The sequence below is a fragment of the Carcharhinus amblyrhynchos genome, chromosome 30 (assembly GCF_965287045.1).
Source record: "Carcharhinus amblyrhynchos chromosome 30, sCarAmb.v2.hapA, whole genome shotgun sequence".
NCBI classification, from domain to species: domain Eukaryota; kingdom Metazoa; phylum Chordata; class Chondrichthyes; order Carcharhiniformes; family Carcharhinidae; genus Carcharhinus; species Carcharhinus amblyrhynchos.
The window spans coordinates 21,794,552-21,814,362 of NC_137353.1; the positions used below are offsets into that span (position 1 = coordinate 21,794,552).

At 46.0% G+C, this 19,811-nt stretch overlaps 2 protein-coding genes across 2 annotated transcripts in view; one reads left to right on the top strand and one right to left on the bottom strand.

Annotated features, from left to right (window-relative positions):
• Positions 1-8,634, top strand: part of fam131c (family with sequence similarity 131 member C) — a 32,872-nt gene extending 24,238 nt beyond the window's left edge. The window contains exon 7 of the mRNA XM_080215136.1: positions 6,062-8,634. Coding sequence (XP_080071262.1) covers positions 6,062-6,411 — 350 coding nt within the window. The 3' untranslated portion in view covers positions 6,412-8,634. The remainder of the gene's footprint in view (positions 1-6,061) is intronic.
• A 598-nt stretch (positions 8,635-9,232) lies between these two features.
• clcnk (chloride channel K) overlaps positions 9,233-19,811 on the bottom strand; it is a 57,438-nt gene continuing 46,859 nt past the window's right edge. The window contains exons 17-19 of the mRNA XM_080215051.1: positions 18,122-18,202; positions 13,130-13,216; positions 9,233-10,778 (exon numbers count right to left, since the gene is read on the bottom strand). Of these exons, the coding sequence (XP_080071177.1) occupies positions 10,725-10,778; positions 13,130-13,216; positions 18,122-18,202 (222 nt within the window). The 3' untranslated portion in view covers positions 9,233-10,724. The remainder of the gene's footprint in view (positions 10,779-13,129; positions 13,217-18,121; positions 18,203-19,811) is intronic.

A 19,811-nucleotide genomic window follows, 5' to 3' on the forward strand; every position in this document is an offset into this window, starting at 1 on the left:
TCAAATGCCATTGCATTGCAAAATCTTTCTGTTTCTGATATGATCTCAGTCACCTTTCCTCGTCACTCTTTCCAGTTGTTGGTCATTCTCTAAAGAAACACATAGCACACGATTCCTTGCCATGAAATAGGGCTGCACGTTGGCACAGTGGTTAGCACTGCTGCCTCACAGCACCAGGGACCCAGGTTTGATTCAAGCCTTGGGTGACTGTCTGCGTGGAGTTTGCACATTCTCCCTGTGTCTGACTGGGTTTCCTCCCACAGTCCAAAGATAAAGTAACATTTATTTCTTAGTCACAAGAATGCTTACATTCATACTGCAATGAAGTTACTGTAAAAATCCCCTGGTCACCACACTCTGGTGCCTGTTCGGGTACACTGAGGGGGAATTTTGGCACGGCCAATTCACCTAATCTGCACATCTTGTGTGGCTTAGGTTGATTGGCCATGGTAAATACCCCTTAGTGTATCGGGGGATTAGCAGGTTAAATATATGGGGTTATGAGGATAGGGTCTGGGTGGGATTGTTGTTGGTACAGGCTTGATGGGCCGAATGGCCTCCTTCTGCACTATAGGGATTCTATAAAAATGGGAGAATGTTATTTCCGGTGAGAAAACCGACCGGTGGGATTCTCCAGTCTCGCTACAACGAACAGAGATTTGGCGGAGCTCCAAATTCTCCATCCTCTCTGGTTGCAGTGGGTGACGTGGATGGCCAGAGAATTTCGGCACGCGCGCTTCTCTCCAGAGAAATAGGTTTTCCCTCCAGATCTTACGCCAAATAAAATCAAGGGGGCGTGTTTCATGATGTCATTCAGAGGGGCGGAGTCTCAACACAAAACCCGGCAGCTCAGAGATCGGGACGCCATCTTTAAATCCAGTCATAATCTGGGTAAGTCTTCCCAGCCCTCAGCCCACCAGAGAGGTCTCAGGACCCACCTATCCCCATCCCTCCATACTTCTCTACCTCTCCCCCCACCAATCATTGACCTCTTCCTCCCCCACCCCTCTCCCCGATCATCTCCAGCTTCCCTGATCATTCCTGGCCAGCATCATCTTTAAATGAATTCCAACCCTCCCCTCCGCCCCATCACCATGAGGCTTCCACTCAGTGTAACCTTCTAACATGGAGTGTATTCGAGCAACAAGCAAATTCCCCATTTACTGACACAGCCACTGACTATAATAATGTGATGGGTTAGTTAGGATTTACAGCACAGAATGAGACCATTAGACTCATCAGGTCCACCCTGTTGCTCTTTAAGTGGCAATTTCTCCCATCCATTTCTCTTGATTAATTCCAGTATCCTTGAATATTTTTCCTTTTTGAACGCTTATCTAATCACCTGTGAAATATTATTGTGTCTGTCCCAATGGTCACTTCTGGTGAGAGTTCCTAACTTTCCTCTTTATTGTTCCCATGGAATCCCTACAGTGCAGTAGGAGGCCATTCAGCCCATTGAGCCTGTGCTGACAACAATGCTACCCAAACCATATTCCCATCACCCTCATGTATTTACCCTGCTAATCCCCTGACACTAAGAGATAATTGAGCATGGCCAATCCACCTAACCTGCACATCTTTGGAGTGTGGGTGGAAACTGGAGCGCCCAGAGGAAACCCACGCAGACACGGGGAGAACATGCAAGCTCTGCACAGACAGTGACGCGAGGCTGGAATTAAACCCTGGTCCCTGGCGTTGCGCGGCAGCAGTGCTAACCTCCGTGTTCTGATCAGTCAACACCAGTCAATTGCCACTATCCTTTTTAAAAGCTCTTATAAGCTTTAAAAATTCAATCATATCATCTCTGGGCATCTTTTTTTGGATGAAAATGGTAGTGTTTTGAGACTTTGAGACATAACCACATTCTTTGAGTGCCGGAATGGAGCTGCATCCTTTCCATGGCTTGGACATCCTTTCTATCCCGGGATATCCAGAAGCATGTACAATATGCCAAGCGTGGTCTAATATTTTGCACCAGTTCACCTGACTTCCGTGCTTTTATATTTAACATCCCAAGGCATGAAACGGCACGTGAACCATTTAACCTGAGTTCAGCATTCCCTTCTCACACTAAATGCAGCATCATAATCAATACCTGCTGGAAATAATTCAATAAATTTACCAACACATCACTGAGAGATACCCAGCCCCTACAATCAGAGTGTGTAAACAAGCCTTGTGACTCACCATCAGAAGGCATTCAACCCAGTGGGAGTCCATAATCTGACTACTTTTAGCCTCCCTACTGTGAGGAACAATGTAACTTCTCCTCCCGGCTGTGTGTTATGTTCCTACATGGTGTTATAATTCATGTAGTGTGAAGAGCTAAGCAGAACGATGGATTACCTGGCTGGTAGGATGGTCTTCATTTCCTGTTAACATATTTCATACACTGCACTCTTATTCTACCATCTCACAGAACCTAGACCATAGACCATAAGATATCGGAGCAGCATTAGACCATCCAGCCCATCAATCATGGCTAATAAGTTTTTCATATGTTTCTCCCACTTTCTCCCTGTAACCTTTGATCCCCTTACCAATCAAGAACCTCTCTATCCCTGTCTTAAATGCACTGAATGACCTGGCTTCCACAGCCTCCTGTGGCAATGGATTCCACAGATTCCCCACCCTCTGGCTGAAGAATTCCTCCTCATCTTGGCTCTAAAAGGTCGCCTCTTTATTTTGCAGGATTGTAGTTTTTCTTGTGGGGCCGGGGGATTAGCAATAAACAGTTAGTTATTTCAAATTATGTGCTGGTCAAACTAAGGTGGAAAATGACACTGACACGGCAGCACAGTGGTTAGCACTGCTGCCTCACAGCGCCACGGACCCGTGTTCAGTTCCAGCCTCGGATCACTGTCTGTGTGAAGTTTGCACATTCTCCCCGTGTCTTCGTGGGTTTCCTCCGGGTACTCCGGTTTCCCCCCCACAGTCCAAAAATGTGTGGGCTAGGTGGATTGGCCATGATAAAATGCCTCTTAGTGTCAGGGGGATTCACTAGGGTAAATGCATGGAGTTACAAGGATAGGGCCTGAGTGGGACTGTGATTGGTGCAGACTTGATGGGCCGAATGGCCTCCTTCTGCACTGTAGGATTCTATGATCTCAAGATCATCTATGATTTGAGAAATACTTGTCCAAAGAATTTGTTTGCTCCTCCTGTAATACCACATCTGGTGTTTTTATGAAGACAACATTTGCTGCCAATCCCAGTTCAGGTGTGTTACTCCATAATATTATTGCCAGAGACAGAATAGCAACAGCCAGGACCAAAGATGGTGCCACTCAAATCATCACAGCTCTGTTTCAGGCAGCGGGGTCCTTTTATCTGATCTTAAGGCATCCTTAATTTCTCCATAAAGTTAACAGCTCCAAATCCATTGGATGGAGAAAATGTCTAAACTTATGTGAATTCAAGCAATGATTTAAAATCGTGGTGTCACATTTTTAACCTCTGGTGGGATAGAAGTGAATTAAAATGGATTATTTGGAGACAAGTTTCCACAGTGTAGTGTTTATCATGTTCACCTAACGCGTGCAAGGTCCCCGGTTCGAAACCAGGTGGAAAAATTTGTAGGGGGTTTTAGTTCAGTTGGGCAGTGTAGTTGGTGCAGGGACAAAGCGCCTGTTCCTGTGCTGTAATTTTCTTTGTTCTTTATACAGTAGTGACTTTTAAGGACCATCTTGACAAATACATGAATAGGATGGGAATAGAGGGATATACCAGATTGACATCATTAGTTTTCTTGTGTGTCAGACTAGTGTGTGTGCACAGATGGGTTTTAGTGGCCATTTTGCATTCGCAAGCGACACGGTAATTGTAAATGCTGTTGGCATTCGGCACTGAACGGGCGGTTTTCTTTCCATAATGAACCTTTGACATGTTTGTGTTTAGTTTATTTGTTAGTGTCAGCTTACATTAACACTGCAGTGAAGTTACTGTGGAAATCCCCTAGTCGCCACACTCCAGCACCTGTTCGGGTACACCAAAGGAGAATTTAGCACGGCCAATGCACCCTAACCAGCACGTCTTTCGGACCGTGGGAGGAAACCGGAGCACTCGGAGGAAACCCACGCAGACATGGGAAGAACATGCAGACTCTGCACAGACAGTGACCCGAGCTGGGAATTGAACCCAGGTCCTCAGTGCTGTGAGGCAGCAGTGCTAACTAACTACTGTACCACCGTGTTGCCTTTGTGGTCCTCTTCCACAAGAATATGGGGGGAAGGCGGAATCAGGCTATTGAGTTGGATGTTCATCCATGTTCATAATGAATGGTGGGGCAGGCTCGAAAGGCCAAATGATTACTCCTGTTCCTATTTTCTATGTTTCTATGTTCCCGTGTTCGGGTTTCCCTGAGTGCAGTTCATACTAAACGATTTCCTTTAAACTATTTCAAAAGATCTGGTGACTTTACAGATATTAGTCCTTTTTACCAAGCTCCCAGTGTAATAAGTCTTTGGAGGCAAAGGTCCCTTCACCTAAATCCCTTTATTTATAAACTCTAACAGCGGCACACAGGGTGCTATAGTCAGCAGTCTATCCCCCGGGGGTGTCAGAGGAACTGACACTCCCAGTTAAGTACAAGGCAAAGGCTTCCTGATTGGTCCATCAATTGGATCCTTAATCAGGGAGTTCATTCCCCAGTAGGCCAACCTCAATAACCTGATTGACGTCATTACACCCAGCAGTTCCCATTCATCTTTACCATGGCAACCTCACATTTGTCATTTCCATAGAAGTCAATTACAAAGGCACTGCTAGTAACCAATCAAGTGCACAGTCTGTTACAAGTACTTAGCGATTGAAAATGCTGTGTTGATTTCAGGCGTGGGTTGGGCGTTGAAGTGGTTCACACCAAGTTAAAGTGTGATTCTTTTAGTGATGAGCTTCTGGTTACAATTGCTGGAGGCAATTAGCACAGGCAGGCAGCTGCAAAGTGAGATTTTCTGTTTTACAAAGATATGTTGCTGATTTGACTTTTGTAGACAAATCCCATTAATGCCAACACACCCACTTTACATTGTGGGAACGGCTTCAGTAAAACGCACTGTGAGTTCTCGTAGAAGCGTAAAATCCCTACAGTGCAGAAGGAGGCCATTCAGCCCTTTGAGTCCATGCCGACCACAATCCCACCCAGACCCTATTCCCATAACCCTTCATATTTACCCTGCTAATCCCTGACGCGAGGGTTAATTTAACATGGCTACCTCACACATCTTTGGACTGTGGGAGGAAACAGGAGCACCCACCTTGCCACCCACTGAACTGGATGAATATTTCAACAATATGGCATAGTGGTTAACACTACTGCCTCACAGCTCCAGGGTCCCTGGTTCAATTCCGGCGTTGAGTCACTGTCTGTGTGGAGTCTGCACATTCTCCCCGTGTCTGTGTGGGTTTCCTCCCACAATCCAAAGATGTACAGGTTAGGTGGATTGGCCACATTCAATTGTCCCTTATTTGATTTGATTGATTATTGTCACATGTATCGGGATAGAGTGAAAAGTATTTTTTCTTGTATGCTATACAGACAAAGCATCCAGTACATAGAGTACAAAGGGGAGAAGGAAAGGAGAGGGTGCAGAATGTAGAGTTACAGTCATAGCTAGGGTGTAGAGAAAGATCAACTTTAAAAGTCCGGTGGCAGCAGGGAGGAAGTTGTTCTTGAGTCGGTTGGCACATGACCTCAGACTTTTGTATCTTTTTCTCGATGGAGGAAGGTGGAAGAGAGAACATTCGGGGTGCATGGCATCCTTAATTATGTTGGCTGCTTTTCCAAGGCAACGGGAAGCGTAGACAGAGTCAATGGATGATGAGCATCTAAATTTTTATGGGTTAGGTGGACTGGCCATGCTGAATTGCCTCTTGGTATTAGGGTATTAGCAGGGTCAATACAGGGCCTGGGTAGGATTATTGTCGGTACAATCTCAAAGGGCTGAATGGTCTTCTTCTGCACTGTTGAGATTCTATGATTCGATAGAGAGCCTATTGGAGCTCCTCATTTCTAATCCTTCAGAAGTATTGCTCTTAATGCAGCTTTTCTCTTTTTCAGATACAGATGAAGTGTACCTTGACGATCAGTCTCCCAGTGGATCGCAAACCTTTTACTCGCTGGGTGTCGAGAGTTCCTGCAATATGGTAACCCCTGTCATGTCATACGTGGCCAGCCTGTCTGGTGAAGCAGTGCAAACAGACATGACTGCTGTACAGCCTTCCCACAGCGGATCTCTGGCAGAAACCTTCGTGACCTGTGACCCTCCAACCTGCTTGTCCCTTCCAGAAACCGCCTGCCGTGGGGCGGAATTACACAGGACACTGCAGCAGAGCACGGGCAGTCACCTACATCATTCACACTCCAGCAACAGCAGCTCCCTGATAGAAGATGATGTGTTTTATAACTAGAATTAGAAGCTGTAGTCTTGGACAAGGGGGCTTACTGCTTCCCTGAAATGAAAATTGAATTGTTATTCCATTTTAACTTTGTGTGTGTGTGTGTGTGTGTGTGTGTTTTGTGTGTGGGTGTGTGTGTGTTAGTGTGTGTTCATTGAGATATGGGATGACGAGAAGTTGGAATTCCACAGTTGCTCACATTGTCCCACAGTTTGGCAGGAGGAAGTGGAGGAGGATCAGAAATGGGCAGCGTTCCCTGCTTTCCATCACCATTCGGTGAACGTCGCTCGGGGTTGAGATTAAGAACCAACAGAGCTTCACAGTCCTTCACAGTTTTCAAATAGCCAAGCCCAAAACCCAACGGACGTTCGACTGGTCTCCCGTCATATCTCCACTGGGAGTTTGTTAAAGCTTGCAGGGAAATGGTGTTCAAGTCTGGACTATTCATGATGGATAGAATCATAGAATCCAAGTGCAGAAGGAGGGCACTCAGCCCCATGTGTCTGTGCCAACTCAACACCTTACCTCAACCCACATCCTTATTTGCCCTATCCCCAAAACCCCATACATTTCTCATGGCCAATCCACCTAACCTACACATCTTGGGACACTAAGGGGCAATTTAGCATGGCCAATCAATCTAACCTACACATCTTTGGACTGTGGGAGAAAACCGGAGCATCCAGAGGAAACCCATGCAGACACAGGGAGAATGTGCAAACTCTACACAGTCACCCAAGGCCAGTATTGAACTCGGGTCCTTGATGTGTGAGGCAGGAGTACGTCACTATGCCATCCTCAGGATACTCCTGCAAAGGTCGACAGCCCAAGGAGAGAAGGGGAGAATATTGCAAGGGAAAAGTCAGGTATGTCTTGGCTGAGATCCTAGTCTAGTACGACATTACCATAATATAGAGCTCCTCCTTTTTTGATGACAAGTATTTGCCTTAAAATCGAATCTCCTGTTATATTCCTGACCATATCTAGCCTTGGTACAGCTCACTTGATGTTCACTGAATAGGGGGAGACAGTGTTATTGTGGTAATGTCACTAGACTAGTAATCCAGAGACCCAGGTTAATCCTCTGGAACCAGGCATTCAAATCACACTGTGGTAGCTGGTGGAATTTAAACTCAATCCATATAAAATCCAGCTGATCTCAGTAAAGGTGATCACGGAACTATTGATTATCATAACCCATCTGGTTCACTAATATCCTTTCTGGAAGGAAGTCTGCTGTCCTTAGCTGGTCTGGCCTACACGTGACTCCAGACCCACAGCAATGTAATTGAATCATAAGTGCTCTTTGAAGTGGCCTAGCAAGCCACTCGGTTCAAGGGTACAATCCGAGGGCACAGCCTCAGAATAGACTAGAATACAAGAGCAGGGATGTACTGCTGAGGCTTCATAAGACTCTGGCCAGACCACATTTGGAATATTGTGAGCAATTTTGGGCCCCATATCGAAGGAAGGGTGTGCTGGCCTTGGAGAGGGTCCAGAGGTTCAGGAGAATGATCCCAGGAATGACAAGCTTGACGCATGAGGAACATCTGAGGCGTCTGGGCCTGTACTCGAAGGAGTACAGAAGGATGAGGGGGAACTCACTGAGACTTACAGAATAATGAAAGGCCTGGATAGCGTGGACATGGAGAAGGTGTTTCCATTAGTAGGAGAAATTAAGATCCGAGGGCACAGCCTCAGAGTCAAGGGAACCGAGATGAGGAAGAATTTCTTCAGTTAGAGGGTGGTGAATCTGTGGAATTCATTGTCACAGAAGGCTGTGGAGGCCAGGTCACTGAATGTATTTAAAACAGAGATAGATAGGTTCTGGATTGGTAAGGGGATCAAAGGTTACCGAGAAAGGCAGGGGGATGGAGTTAAGAAATTTATCAGCCATGATTAAATGGTGGAGCAGACTCAATGGGCCTAATTCTATATTATATACATATATAATTACATATATATTATATGTCTTTTGGTACTTAGTGATGGCTAACAAATGCTGGACCAGCCAACAACATCCACAACCTGTGAAATAATATATATTTTTTAAATTCTTTCATTTCTTTAGATCTTTTTATCAAAACTGTTTGACCCTTCAGCTATTAATCATCCCATATCCCAATTAATGCGGTTAGTTCTATCTTGTGCCATGTTATGTATAAAGCACTTTGTCAAGTGTGAGTTTGCGAGGTATGTGGCATCTGAATGGCTGTGATTGACTATTCTGTCTTTGTCGAGAATTGTACTTGGAATTCAACCATATTTAAACAAAAAAGAAAATTAAACTTCATTGAAATGTATTCTTTTATTTCTTAGCTTTTTCTGGAAAGGTTTCTAAAATTCTGCAAACAATCCCAGCTGTGAATACATAACAATTAGAAGCAGGCGTAGGCCATTCAGCCCTTCGGAACCATAGGAATGGAGGAGTTTGGGTTGGAAAACATTTTTTGGAAAGCTGCTGACAAATATTGAAACATCTAACTATCCATAGCCAGCCTCTCGCTGAAGTAAGTCTAAAAACCAGCACCATGTACTAGCAGCAATGAACATGATTTAGAATATAGAATCCTACAGTGCAGAAGAAGGCCATTCGGCCCATCAAGTCTGCGCCGACAACAATCCCATCCAGGCTCTATCCCCGTAATCCTGCTAGTTTCCCTAATACAACAGAGCAGTTTAGCATGGCCAATCCACCTAACCCGCACAGCTTTGTCTGGGTGCTCCAGTTCTCTCCCACACTCCGGATTAGGTGGATTGGCCACGGTCTATTGCCCCTTGGTGTCAGGGGGGACTAGCAGAGTAAATATGTGGGCTTACAGGGATAGGGCCTGGGTGGGATTGCTGTCAGGGCAGGCCCGATGGGCCGAATGACCTCCTTCTGCACTGTAGGGTTTCTACAACTCTATGAATACATGGAACAGGTATTAAAATGTTTGTGTCTCACATTGTATAGGACCATCTTTAACAAGCTGTGGGTGAAACTTCATAAATATTAGATGGCACTCTGAAGGGTTGACTCTCTAGTTGCCTCTCATCAAATGTAAGTGGTGATGTCTGTCCCCTGACTGATAAACCCCTCTGGAGTTCTTGCTCCAATACTGGAGGATGAAATAACAAGGGTTATTTGGGGAAAACATTGCTTGCACTAGTGTGGAATATCATTGCTTAAATACTTCTGACTCTTCCTCAGTACACAGTGAATTCTTCAGAAGGCAACCTCTAACTGTCCCTTCAATAAGACAGCAGATATTCCTTATTTTTAATTCATTTATGGAATGTGGTTATCACTAGCAAGGCCAGCATTTATTGCTTATCCCTAGTTGCCACTCACAAGGTGGTGGTGAGCTGTCTTCTTGAACCACTGCAGTCCCTGAGGTGTAGGTACACTCACAGTGCTGTTAGGGAGGAAGTACTTTGACACTGAAGGAACAGCTGTTATATTTCCAACTCAGCGTGGTGAGTGACTTGGAGGTGAATTTCCTAGTGGTGGTGTCCCCATGTATCTGCTGTTCTTGTCTTCTAGAAGGTTGTGGTAGGGGTTTTGGAAGGTGCTGCCTAAGGAGCCTTGGTGAGTTCCTGCAGTGCATCTTGTAGACGGTACATGCAACTGCCACTGTGCATCAGTGCAGGAGGGATTGAATATTTGTGGATGGGGTAGCAATCAAGCAGGCTGCTTTATCCTGGATGGTGTTGAGCTTCTTAAAGTGTTATTGGAGCTACACCCATCCAGGCAAGTGGCGAGTATTCCATCACACTCCTGACTTGTGTCTTTTGGATAGTGGACAGACTTTGTGGGGGGGGTGGTCAAGAGGTGAGTTACTCGCCGCAGGATTCCTAGCCTTTGACCACCTCTAGTAGCCACAGTGTTTACATGGCTAATCAGTTCAAAGAATCATTCAGTGCAGAAGAGGCCCCTCGACCGATCGAGTCTGCACCGACTCGCAAACAACATCTGAACTGCAACATAATCCCAGTTCAGTTTCTGGTCAATTGTAAGTTCTGAGAAGGCAATACAAAATTTAATATCACAATTCAGTTATTGTAGTCTCCTCAAGCAGGAATCTGATTAAATAGTCCAGCTATTCACTACTTTAGAGTCACATAGCTCACGATAAAGAGGAACTCAAAACAACTTAATGTAGGAATTTTAACTTTTGTGAAACACTTTGGAATGTAGGAGGCACATCCTGAGTGCAGTGTCAGAGCACGAAAAGCTTAATGTGTTGCTGCAGGAACATGTCGCAACATATCACGCTGAAAGAGAACTGGAGAAATCACAATGGTACAAAGAGAAGGCACACAACTCTTTTCCTCTGTAATATTTACATCTTGGCTGGGCTACGGCCATTGGTGAGATCTTCAATCACCTTCTTCAGCTGATAGAGAACACACAAGTATTAGTTACTGAACAGCTCACAGTGCATCAACACCTGGATATACAGTGCTAAGTCATTGATCTCAGTCTGGAAGCAATATCACCGTCCCCCCTCAAACTACTTTAAAAGTAATGAGGGTACGTGTAGTGACTTCAATCAGGCCATTGAGGCTGGTCGATTGGAGTACGAATTCCCTGACTAAGGAGTTAATTGATGGACCAATCAGCGAGTCTTTTCCTTGTATTTCACCGGGTGTGTCAGTTCCTCTGGCACTCCTGAAGGTAGACTGATGTCCTGCTGTTGGAATTGTAAATAAAGGGATTTTGGTGAAGGGACTTTTGCCTCCAAAAATTTATTACCGCACGCTTAAAGATGCTCTTGCATTTGTGTCATTTGATGTGTTCTCCTCCCCTTTTGTTGTACAAAGTCCAAGCTTCTGGCAAATTTAATTGATAGTTGAATAAAAACAGAAAATGCTGGATAAACCCAGCAGGTCTGACAGCCTCTGTGGAGAGTGAATCACAGTTAATGGGCGAAACTCTCCCATCTCCCGGCCGTGTGTTTCCCGCCGGCTGGAGGTGGCGTGCCGTTTGCTAGCGATGGGATTCTCTGGTCCGGTCACTGTCAATGGGAATTCCCATTGATGTCACCCCATGCCAGCGGGATTCCCACAGGAAGGGGTGCGCTGCCAGGGAATCCAGCTGGCGTGAATGACCAAAGAATTAAGGCCAATGCTTCCAGCCTGTTCTACAGAACGGTTTTCAGTTTTTATTTCAGGTTTCCAGCAAGTATTTAGCTTTTCTTTGATAATTGGTTGTGTGCCTGGTTTTACACTGCAGGAGAGACTGACACTGGACGCAAACGGACTTTTAACTAGAGGAAACTGTCAGATCGACGCATCTCTTGGGGCTTTATATTAGCAGGAACTCACACTTGCAGAAGGACGTACAAGGCTTTGAAGAGGATGCAGAAAAGATTTACAAAAATAGTTCCAGGGGTGCGAGACTTCAGTTACGTGGACAGCCTGGAGAAACTGGAAAAGGTTCAGACCAGATCCGGGAGATGTGTTCAGAATCATGAGGGGGTCTGGGCAGAGTAGATATGGAGAAACACTTCCCACTATCGGAAGGGTTATTAGAAACATAGAAAATAGAAGCAGCAGATTCACACAGCGAGTGGTTAGGATCTGGAATGCACTGTCTGAGGGTGTGGTGGAGACAGATTCACACAGCAAGTGGTTAGGATCTGGAATGCACTGTGTGAGAGCGTGGTGGAGACAGATTCACACAGCTTTATAAATATTATAATGAAGTGTCCTGTCTCTCGAGAATGGGATACTGATGCATCAATGCAACACACAGCCAGAAAAACAGTAGGAGGTGTGTTAGCTGCAGTGGAGAATTTTAACACCACCCTCCTGACTCTCTCTTGTCCATTTCAAGGGGTTAAAACTCCCCTCTTGGTGTCCAGGAGAGTCAAGAACTTCATTCAATTTTTGTTCTACTTTAATTTGTGTGGCTGAACAGGATATACTCTAAAATGCAATGTTCCCCTGCCTTCCCATGTCTGTGCCATACCAGTACCCAGCCAGATAAGGATGACACAGTGGTTAGCACTGCTGCCTCACAGCGCCAGGGTCCTGGGTTCAATTCTGGCCTTGGGTGACTGTCTCTGTGGAGTTTGCTCATTTTTCCCTGTGTCTGCGTGGGTTTCCTCCCACACTCCAAAAAGATGTATGGGTTAGGTTCCTTGGCCAGGCTAAATTTTATTCTTGTCTGGCTGAACAAGGCTGGCTCCTTATTGTCAGGGGGATTAGCAGGGGTTATGATGATAGGATCTGAGGGGGTTGGGGTTGGTGCAGACTCATGGGCTGAATGGCCTCCTTCAGCATTGTTGGGATTCTATGATTCAATTGAATAGGATATGCTCTAGAAGGCAATGTTCCCCCTTCCCTGCCCATGTCTGTTCCATACTAATATCCAGCCAGCCAAGGATATAATTAGTGCTGAACATTTTAAATTCATATACAAATATCCCTTTCCCTCCTATGGTGGCACCGTGGTTAGCACTGCTGCCTCACAGCACCAGGGACCCAGGTTTGATTCCCAGCTTGGGTTACTGTCTGTGGGGAGTTTGCACATTCTCCCTGTGTCTGCGTGGGTTTCCTCCGGGTGCTCCAGTTTCCTCCCACAGACTAAAAGATGTGCTGGTTAGGTGCATTGACCGGAACAGACGCCAGAATGCGGCGACGAGGGGAATTCCACAATAACTTCATTGCAGTGTTAATGTAAGCCTTACTTGTGACAAATAAATTAACTTGAATCCCTGGTTACACTTTCTTCTTGTCTTACCTCATTCCTAGTCACGAAGCCAACCACCTTGCCTGCGGAGCTAACAAACATGTGCTGGAGGACAAGAAGATCAAAGAGTTTGTGTGCCTGGAAATAGATCACATTTTTAATGATATTCCTCAAAACAATTTCACCACAATTCCAATTCATTATCCCTTCCAGGTGCTGCCTGGCAGTTTGAAAATGTCAACTGATTGCAAACTGTTTAACACATTATTCATGCATTAGACACAGTTCTGTGGCGTCACTAACAGCAATAATTGCCATTAGTATGCCTCAAAGTACTTCACACAGTGAATTTCTGTGGAACAATTGTTGTTTATTGACAAATACATCAGCTGCTCTGCCCCAAGAATATACCATACACAATAACAGAAATGTGGTGGAGATGCCGGCGTTGGACTGGGGTGAACACAGAAATAAGTCCCACAACACCAGGTTAGAGGCCAGTAGCTTCATTTGGAATCACGAGCTTCTGGAATGTTGCTCCTTCATCAGCCGAGTGGGACATACCTGAGGAAGGAGCAGCGCTCGGAAAGCTCATGATTCCGAATAAACCTGTTGGACTTGAACCTGGTGTTATGAGACTTCGCACCAAGACATGTGATCAGTGAATCACTTTTCAACAGTATTGCTTGAAAGATGGAAGGACTGGCCAGGACAAAAAACATCTTGTTCCTCTTCAAATAATACCAGTTGAACAGGCAGACATTGCACCTAAAGAACAGCAGTTCCAATCATGCTAGACTTCCTCAATTCACCGTGGTGTCAATGTCAACTCCATTCTCAAGCACCCAGAGGCTAGAAGATAACCAACTGAACTAAAGAAAGAGTATGGTGATGCATTCGCCTTGACTTCTCTGCCCTTGCCAATAAATGGCTTATGGTGTGTCAACATAGAGGACGTGTAGTCCCCGATCATATGGGTGCACTGCAGCATGGTGGCACAGTGGTTAGCACTGCTGCCTCACAACACCAGGGACCTGGACTCGATTCCCAGCTCGGTCACTGTCTGTGCGGGGTCTGCATGCTCTCCCTATGTCTGTGTGGGTTTCCTCCAGGCGCTCTGGTTTCCTCCCACAGTCTGAAAGGTGTGTTGGTTAGGTGCGTTGGCCGTGCTAAACTCTCCCTCAGTGTACCCGCACAGGCACTGGAGTGTGGCGACTAGGGGATTTTCACAGTAACTTCATTGCAGTGTTGCTGGAACCCGACTTGTGACACTAATAGAATAAACTTTAATTGAAAATCAAGCTCTCCAAAACACAGTGGGAGCCTGATTTCAATATAATGAAGTGTCCTGCCTCTGAAGAACGGGACACTGATGCATCAATGCAATCCGCACCTATAAAAACGGTAGCAGGTGCGTTAGCTGTAGTTAGGCAATTTTAACATGTTAAATTCTCCCTCAGTGTACCCAAACGAGTGTGGCGGCCAGGGGGTTTTCACGGTAACTTCATTGCAATGTTCATGTAAGCCTACTTGTGACACTAATAAACAAACTTAAAACTTAAACTTAAATGGGCAACCCTTTACTCTGAGATTATGCCTCTGGGCCTAGACTCTTTCACAAGGGGAAACAACCTCTCAGCGTCCACCCTATCAGGCCTCCGGAGAATCCTTCATGCCTCAATAAGGTCATCTCTCATTCTTCCAAACTCCAATGAGTACAGGCCCAACCTACTCAATCTCACCTCATAAGAAAATCCCTCAATACTTGGGATCAACCTCGTGGTTGATCTTTGGACTGCCTTCAATGTCAGTGTAACTTTCTTTAGATAAGCCCCAAGATTGCTTAGAGTCACGGAGCATAGCGGCACAAAAATGAAGCCATTCGGCCCATTGTGTCCACATTTTGTTTGTGTCATTGCCAACTCCTTGAATAAAATTTTCCAAATAAATGCAGCTCAGGTGCAGAATTCCTGGTTCCAACTCCCAGGTAAATCTACTCATCGAACCAGACTAGGAACCTAAAGCCAGATTGCAAAGTCTGGTGCGCAGAGGGTTAAGACCGTAATCCTCTTTTTAATCTCCAAACTCTTCCTCGGCTGAAGCCAGAAGTTCTGAAGCATCCCAGTTCCATCTGAAATGTCATCAGCGTTTGCATCAGCAGTGTTCCAAAACGGGCAGGTGAGTCATCTTTCTGTTGGATTGAAACGTTCGGAGCTCTGGGCTTTGTGCTCATGCCTACATTGGTATCTGTGACAATTAGGTCACTCAGATGCTGCTGTTAAATAGCCCTGGCGAGCAGTCACTTTGCCCACAGCACAGTGAAGCGGGGCTGCTGGGGTTTAAATAGTGGGTCAGATCAGGAATTGGAATTCATGCTCCATGAAGCAGTCTGGCAACTCATACCTTCCTCGGGCGTAAGCGTCAGACAGACCACCCCGCTGGCACTCAAATCCTGACCCTTTTATTTCTGTCTCTCTGTCGATCGTTTTCGTTTAAGCAGTGAATACTAATGACACAGTTTGGATATGGGTTTGGCAATGTTCCAGGAAGCTGACTTTACACACACGGCTGAAAAGAATTCACTGCTGAAGACTGAAAAAGGAATTGAGTACAAACATACTTAATGAACGCGCTCTCCTGGAGGCTCTAACTGGCGGCACTTTAATGCTGCCATTAGCCCAATCAAAATTCATATGGATTAATATGTTGTTAAAGTAATACTGGCTGTGAAATCTCCAGTCTTTATAAGAACATAAGAACGTAAGAAATAGGAGCAGGAGTAGGCCATCCAGCCCTTCGAGCCTGCCCCGCCATTCAATAAGATCATGGCTGATCTGTCGTGGCTCAGTTCCACTTTCCCGCCCTCTCCCCATAACCCTTAATCCCCTCTCTTATCAAAAACCCATCAACCCGCGTCTTAAAAATATTTAGCAAGGCAGCCTCCACCACTTCAACGGGCAGAGAATTCCAGAGATTCACCGCCCTTTGAGTGAAGAAGTTCCTCCTCAACTCCGTTCTAAACCGCCCCCCTTTTATCTTGACGCTGTGCCCCCTAGTCCTACTGTCCTTTCTGAGCGGGAAGAGTCTCTCCACCTCTATCCTATCCATCCCATTCATCATCTTATACGTCTCAATGAGATCTCCTCTCATTCTTCTAAACTCTAACGAGTGCAAGCCCAGTTTATTCAGCCTCTCCTCATAGCTCAACCCCCTCAACTCCGGTATCAGCTTAGTAAACCTCCTCTGCACTCCCTCCAAGGCCAAAATATCTTTGCGCAGGTGCGGCGCCCAAAAATGCACACAGTACTCCAGTTGCGGCCTCACCAATGCCCTATACAGCTGCAGCAAGACCTCCCTACTTTTATATTCAATCCCCTTCGCTATGAAGGCCAGCATCCCATTTATAGCTTTGTTTAAGATTAGAATCTCACTGGGATTGATGAAAGGCAACACCTCTTTCTCTCGGCTAGTAGCAGGGGCCTTACTCTGAATGAGTCTCGGTCACTTTCATCAAATTAATATCTACAGGCCCACAACATGAACATCCCGAGACTCCAACACAAGGCAGCATTTCACTGACAATCTTACTCAAAGGAGTTCCAGTCATTGGTATGAAGAAGGGCAGCTTTATACTGGCACAATAAATAGAATCATAGAATCCCTACAGTGCAGAAGGAGGCTATTCGGCCCATTGAGTCTGTACTGACAACAATGCCACCCAGGCCCTATACCCATTACCCCACCCGAGTTAGTCCCCTGACACTAAGGGGCAATTTAGTATGGCCAAGCCATATCTTTGGACTGTGGGAGGAAACCAGAGCACCCAGAGGAAACCCACACAGACACAAGAAGAACATGCAAACTTTGCACAGGCAGTGACCCAAACTGGGACTCGAACCCAGGTCCCTGGTGCTGTGAGACAGCAATGCTTATCACTGTGCTACCATGCCACAAAGTAATGCTCTAAGATTGGTTAGGTCACGGTAGAGAAATTTTATTTTGCATGTGACCAAAGCTCTGTTTGATCTGAGATCGCTTAATGCAGGCATTTGGTTCCAGTAAGTGGGAGAAAGTAATCCGTTTCCCAGTGTGGATACCCTTCATCTCAATATACATTATATAACAGTGGGTAATGTAAGGCAGCTGCTCTGGCCTCACATAACTGCACACCTGATTTGTTTGTAGCGATGTGAAGAGCCACATTAATCACAGCTCTGCGGGTGGAAATGTCAACCAGTGGGCTCAAAGGATTTAACCGTCCACCATTGCACTGTGAAGCAGCCCGCACCCCTAATTGCTGCTGTAAACTTCACAAGATGGTGTTCCACCCACCTGTTCAAATGGATAATAAAAATCCCATGGTGGTGGCACAGTGGTTAGCACTGCTGCTTCACAGCGCCAGGCACCCGGGTTCAATTCCCAGCTTGGGTCACTGTCTGTGCGGAGCCTGCACGTTCTCCCCATGTCTGCATGGGTTTCCTCTGGTTTCCTCTCACAGTCCAAAGATGTGCGGGGTGGATTGGCCGTGCTAAATTGTCCCGTAGTGTCAGGGGGACTAGCTAGGCTAAACGCATGGGATTGTGGGGATAGGACCTGGGTGGGATTGTGGTTGGTGCAGACTTAATGGGCTGAATGGCCTCCATCAGTGCTGTATAAGTTCCTGCGCTGCCTTTGCTGTCCCGTAGAATGGGTATGCTAGCATGAGGAATAGTTGTGTTCCACTAATGGCTCGCTTGGTGCTCGCTATCTGTGTGCTGACTTAACAAAAGTTACTGTTTACGGGTGAAGAACCTTGAGATCTATTTATGAGATGTTCACTTGATTCAGGTATTAGGTGAATGTGCCTTTTGTTTTTCTATCACAGTATTAAATATTAGGATTACACTTTAAGGCTCACTCTGACAAAGTGAATGTAACTTGAGCATCGCTCACAAAAAGACACAGGTCGAAGCTTTTTAAAGTTAAATTAGGTATAAATACATAATTAAAATGTGAACACACCTTAATAATGAGCATTCGAACTCTTGTCCAGCCGGTACTCACCTGGTGTAATGACGTGCTTGGTGACAGCTGGACTGTGACTGGATCAATGTGGCACCTTTCCCAAAGGTTCACACCCATTTCCTTCCACAAAGGGGAAAAAACACAGGTTCAGACCGAGGGCGTAGTGTGTGGGGAAACATCAGAGAAAAAGAGCTCACGCTCAAGGAGAGAACCTGCCGAGGGGGGGAGGGCACGAGCAGGGGTCGAGGATAGCCCATTGCGCTGGGGAGGTGCTGACCCTATAATCGTGGTGTGTCTAAGCTCGGGCAGAGTAAGGGATCAGGATGGCCAATGAGATTAAACCGAGTCGTTTATCTGATGCAATTTTTTAAAGCCATCCCAGCCTTTTGGCTAAGATTAAGCATCAGATCAAACCCGGGATGGGGTGCAATGCCTCATCCTGTCAGCCGGGATCTTCTTTTGATCCAGCCTAAGATGGGATGCAATATCTCATCTTGTCAGCTTGGATCATGTTTTTCCCGCATGTGGGGACCATGATTGGACCTATTTGGGCTTTGAGAGTCATAGAATCCATATAGTGCAGAAGGAGGCCATTTGGCCCATCGGGTCTGCACCAACCACAATCCCACCCAGGCCCTATCCCCATGACCCAATGCATTTACCCTGCTAATCCCAGTGACACTCAGGGACAGTTTTAGAATGGTCAATCAACCTAAACTGCACGTCTTCGGAGTGTGAGAGGAAGCTGGAGCACCCAGGAGAAACCCACGCAGACACGGGGAGAATGTGCAAACTCCGCACAGGCAGTGTCCCGGGGCCGGAATTGAACCCGGGCTAACTACTGTGCCATCAGAAAGGTATCAAAAAAAGGAGGGAACGACTGAAGTTCCATCTCTTCATTTAAATGGAGGGAAAATCAAACAGTGCCAATTCTGGTACTGCATTGATTCTCACTCAGTTTTACAACATGGGCTAACTGTGAAAAGAAACTTAATAAACCCCGATACAACAAAACCTGCTTTAGATACCATAGGGGTAATATTTCTGGACTAAAAATCCAGAGGCCCAAACGAAGGCTCCAGAGACTCGAGTTCAAATCCCATCTCCACAGTGAGGGAAGTTGGAATTCAATGAATTATTATATCTGGAAATAAAGCGCAGGAGTAATACCAAGCTGTGATACATCCGGAAAGGATGCTTTCTTTCTGGGATAAATACATGGGGTTACGGGGATAGGGCCTGGATGAGAGAGTCTGTTGGAGGGTTGGTGCAGGCTAGAGGGGCTGAATATCTTCCTTCTGCTGAGTAGGGATTCTAGAGATGGAATTTTCTGCCTGTTCACGCCTGCAGGATTCTCTGGTCCTGTTGCAGTAAACGGAGATACGGCCAAGCGCCAAGTTCTCCATCCTCGCCTGCAGGGGTGGCGGGGTGTGTATCGCCAGAACATTCCAGCCAATGATTCCATGGTTCTTTAAGAGTAACACAGCAGAAAAAGGTCACTTGATAGGGCAGATGCAACACGGTTTCATTAAAGGGAAGTCGTGTCTGACAAATTTACTGGAGTTCTATGAGGATGTGTCTAGGGCGGTGGATAGAGGAGAGCCGGTGGATGTGGTCTTTCTGGATTTTCAGAAGGCGTTTGATAAGGTACCTCACAAGAGGTTACTGCAGAAGGTCAGAGGACATGGAGTTGGGGGTAGGGTGTTAGCGTGGATAGAGGATTGGTTGT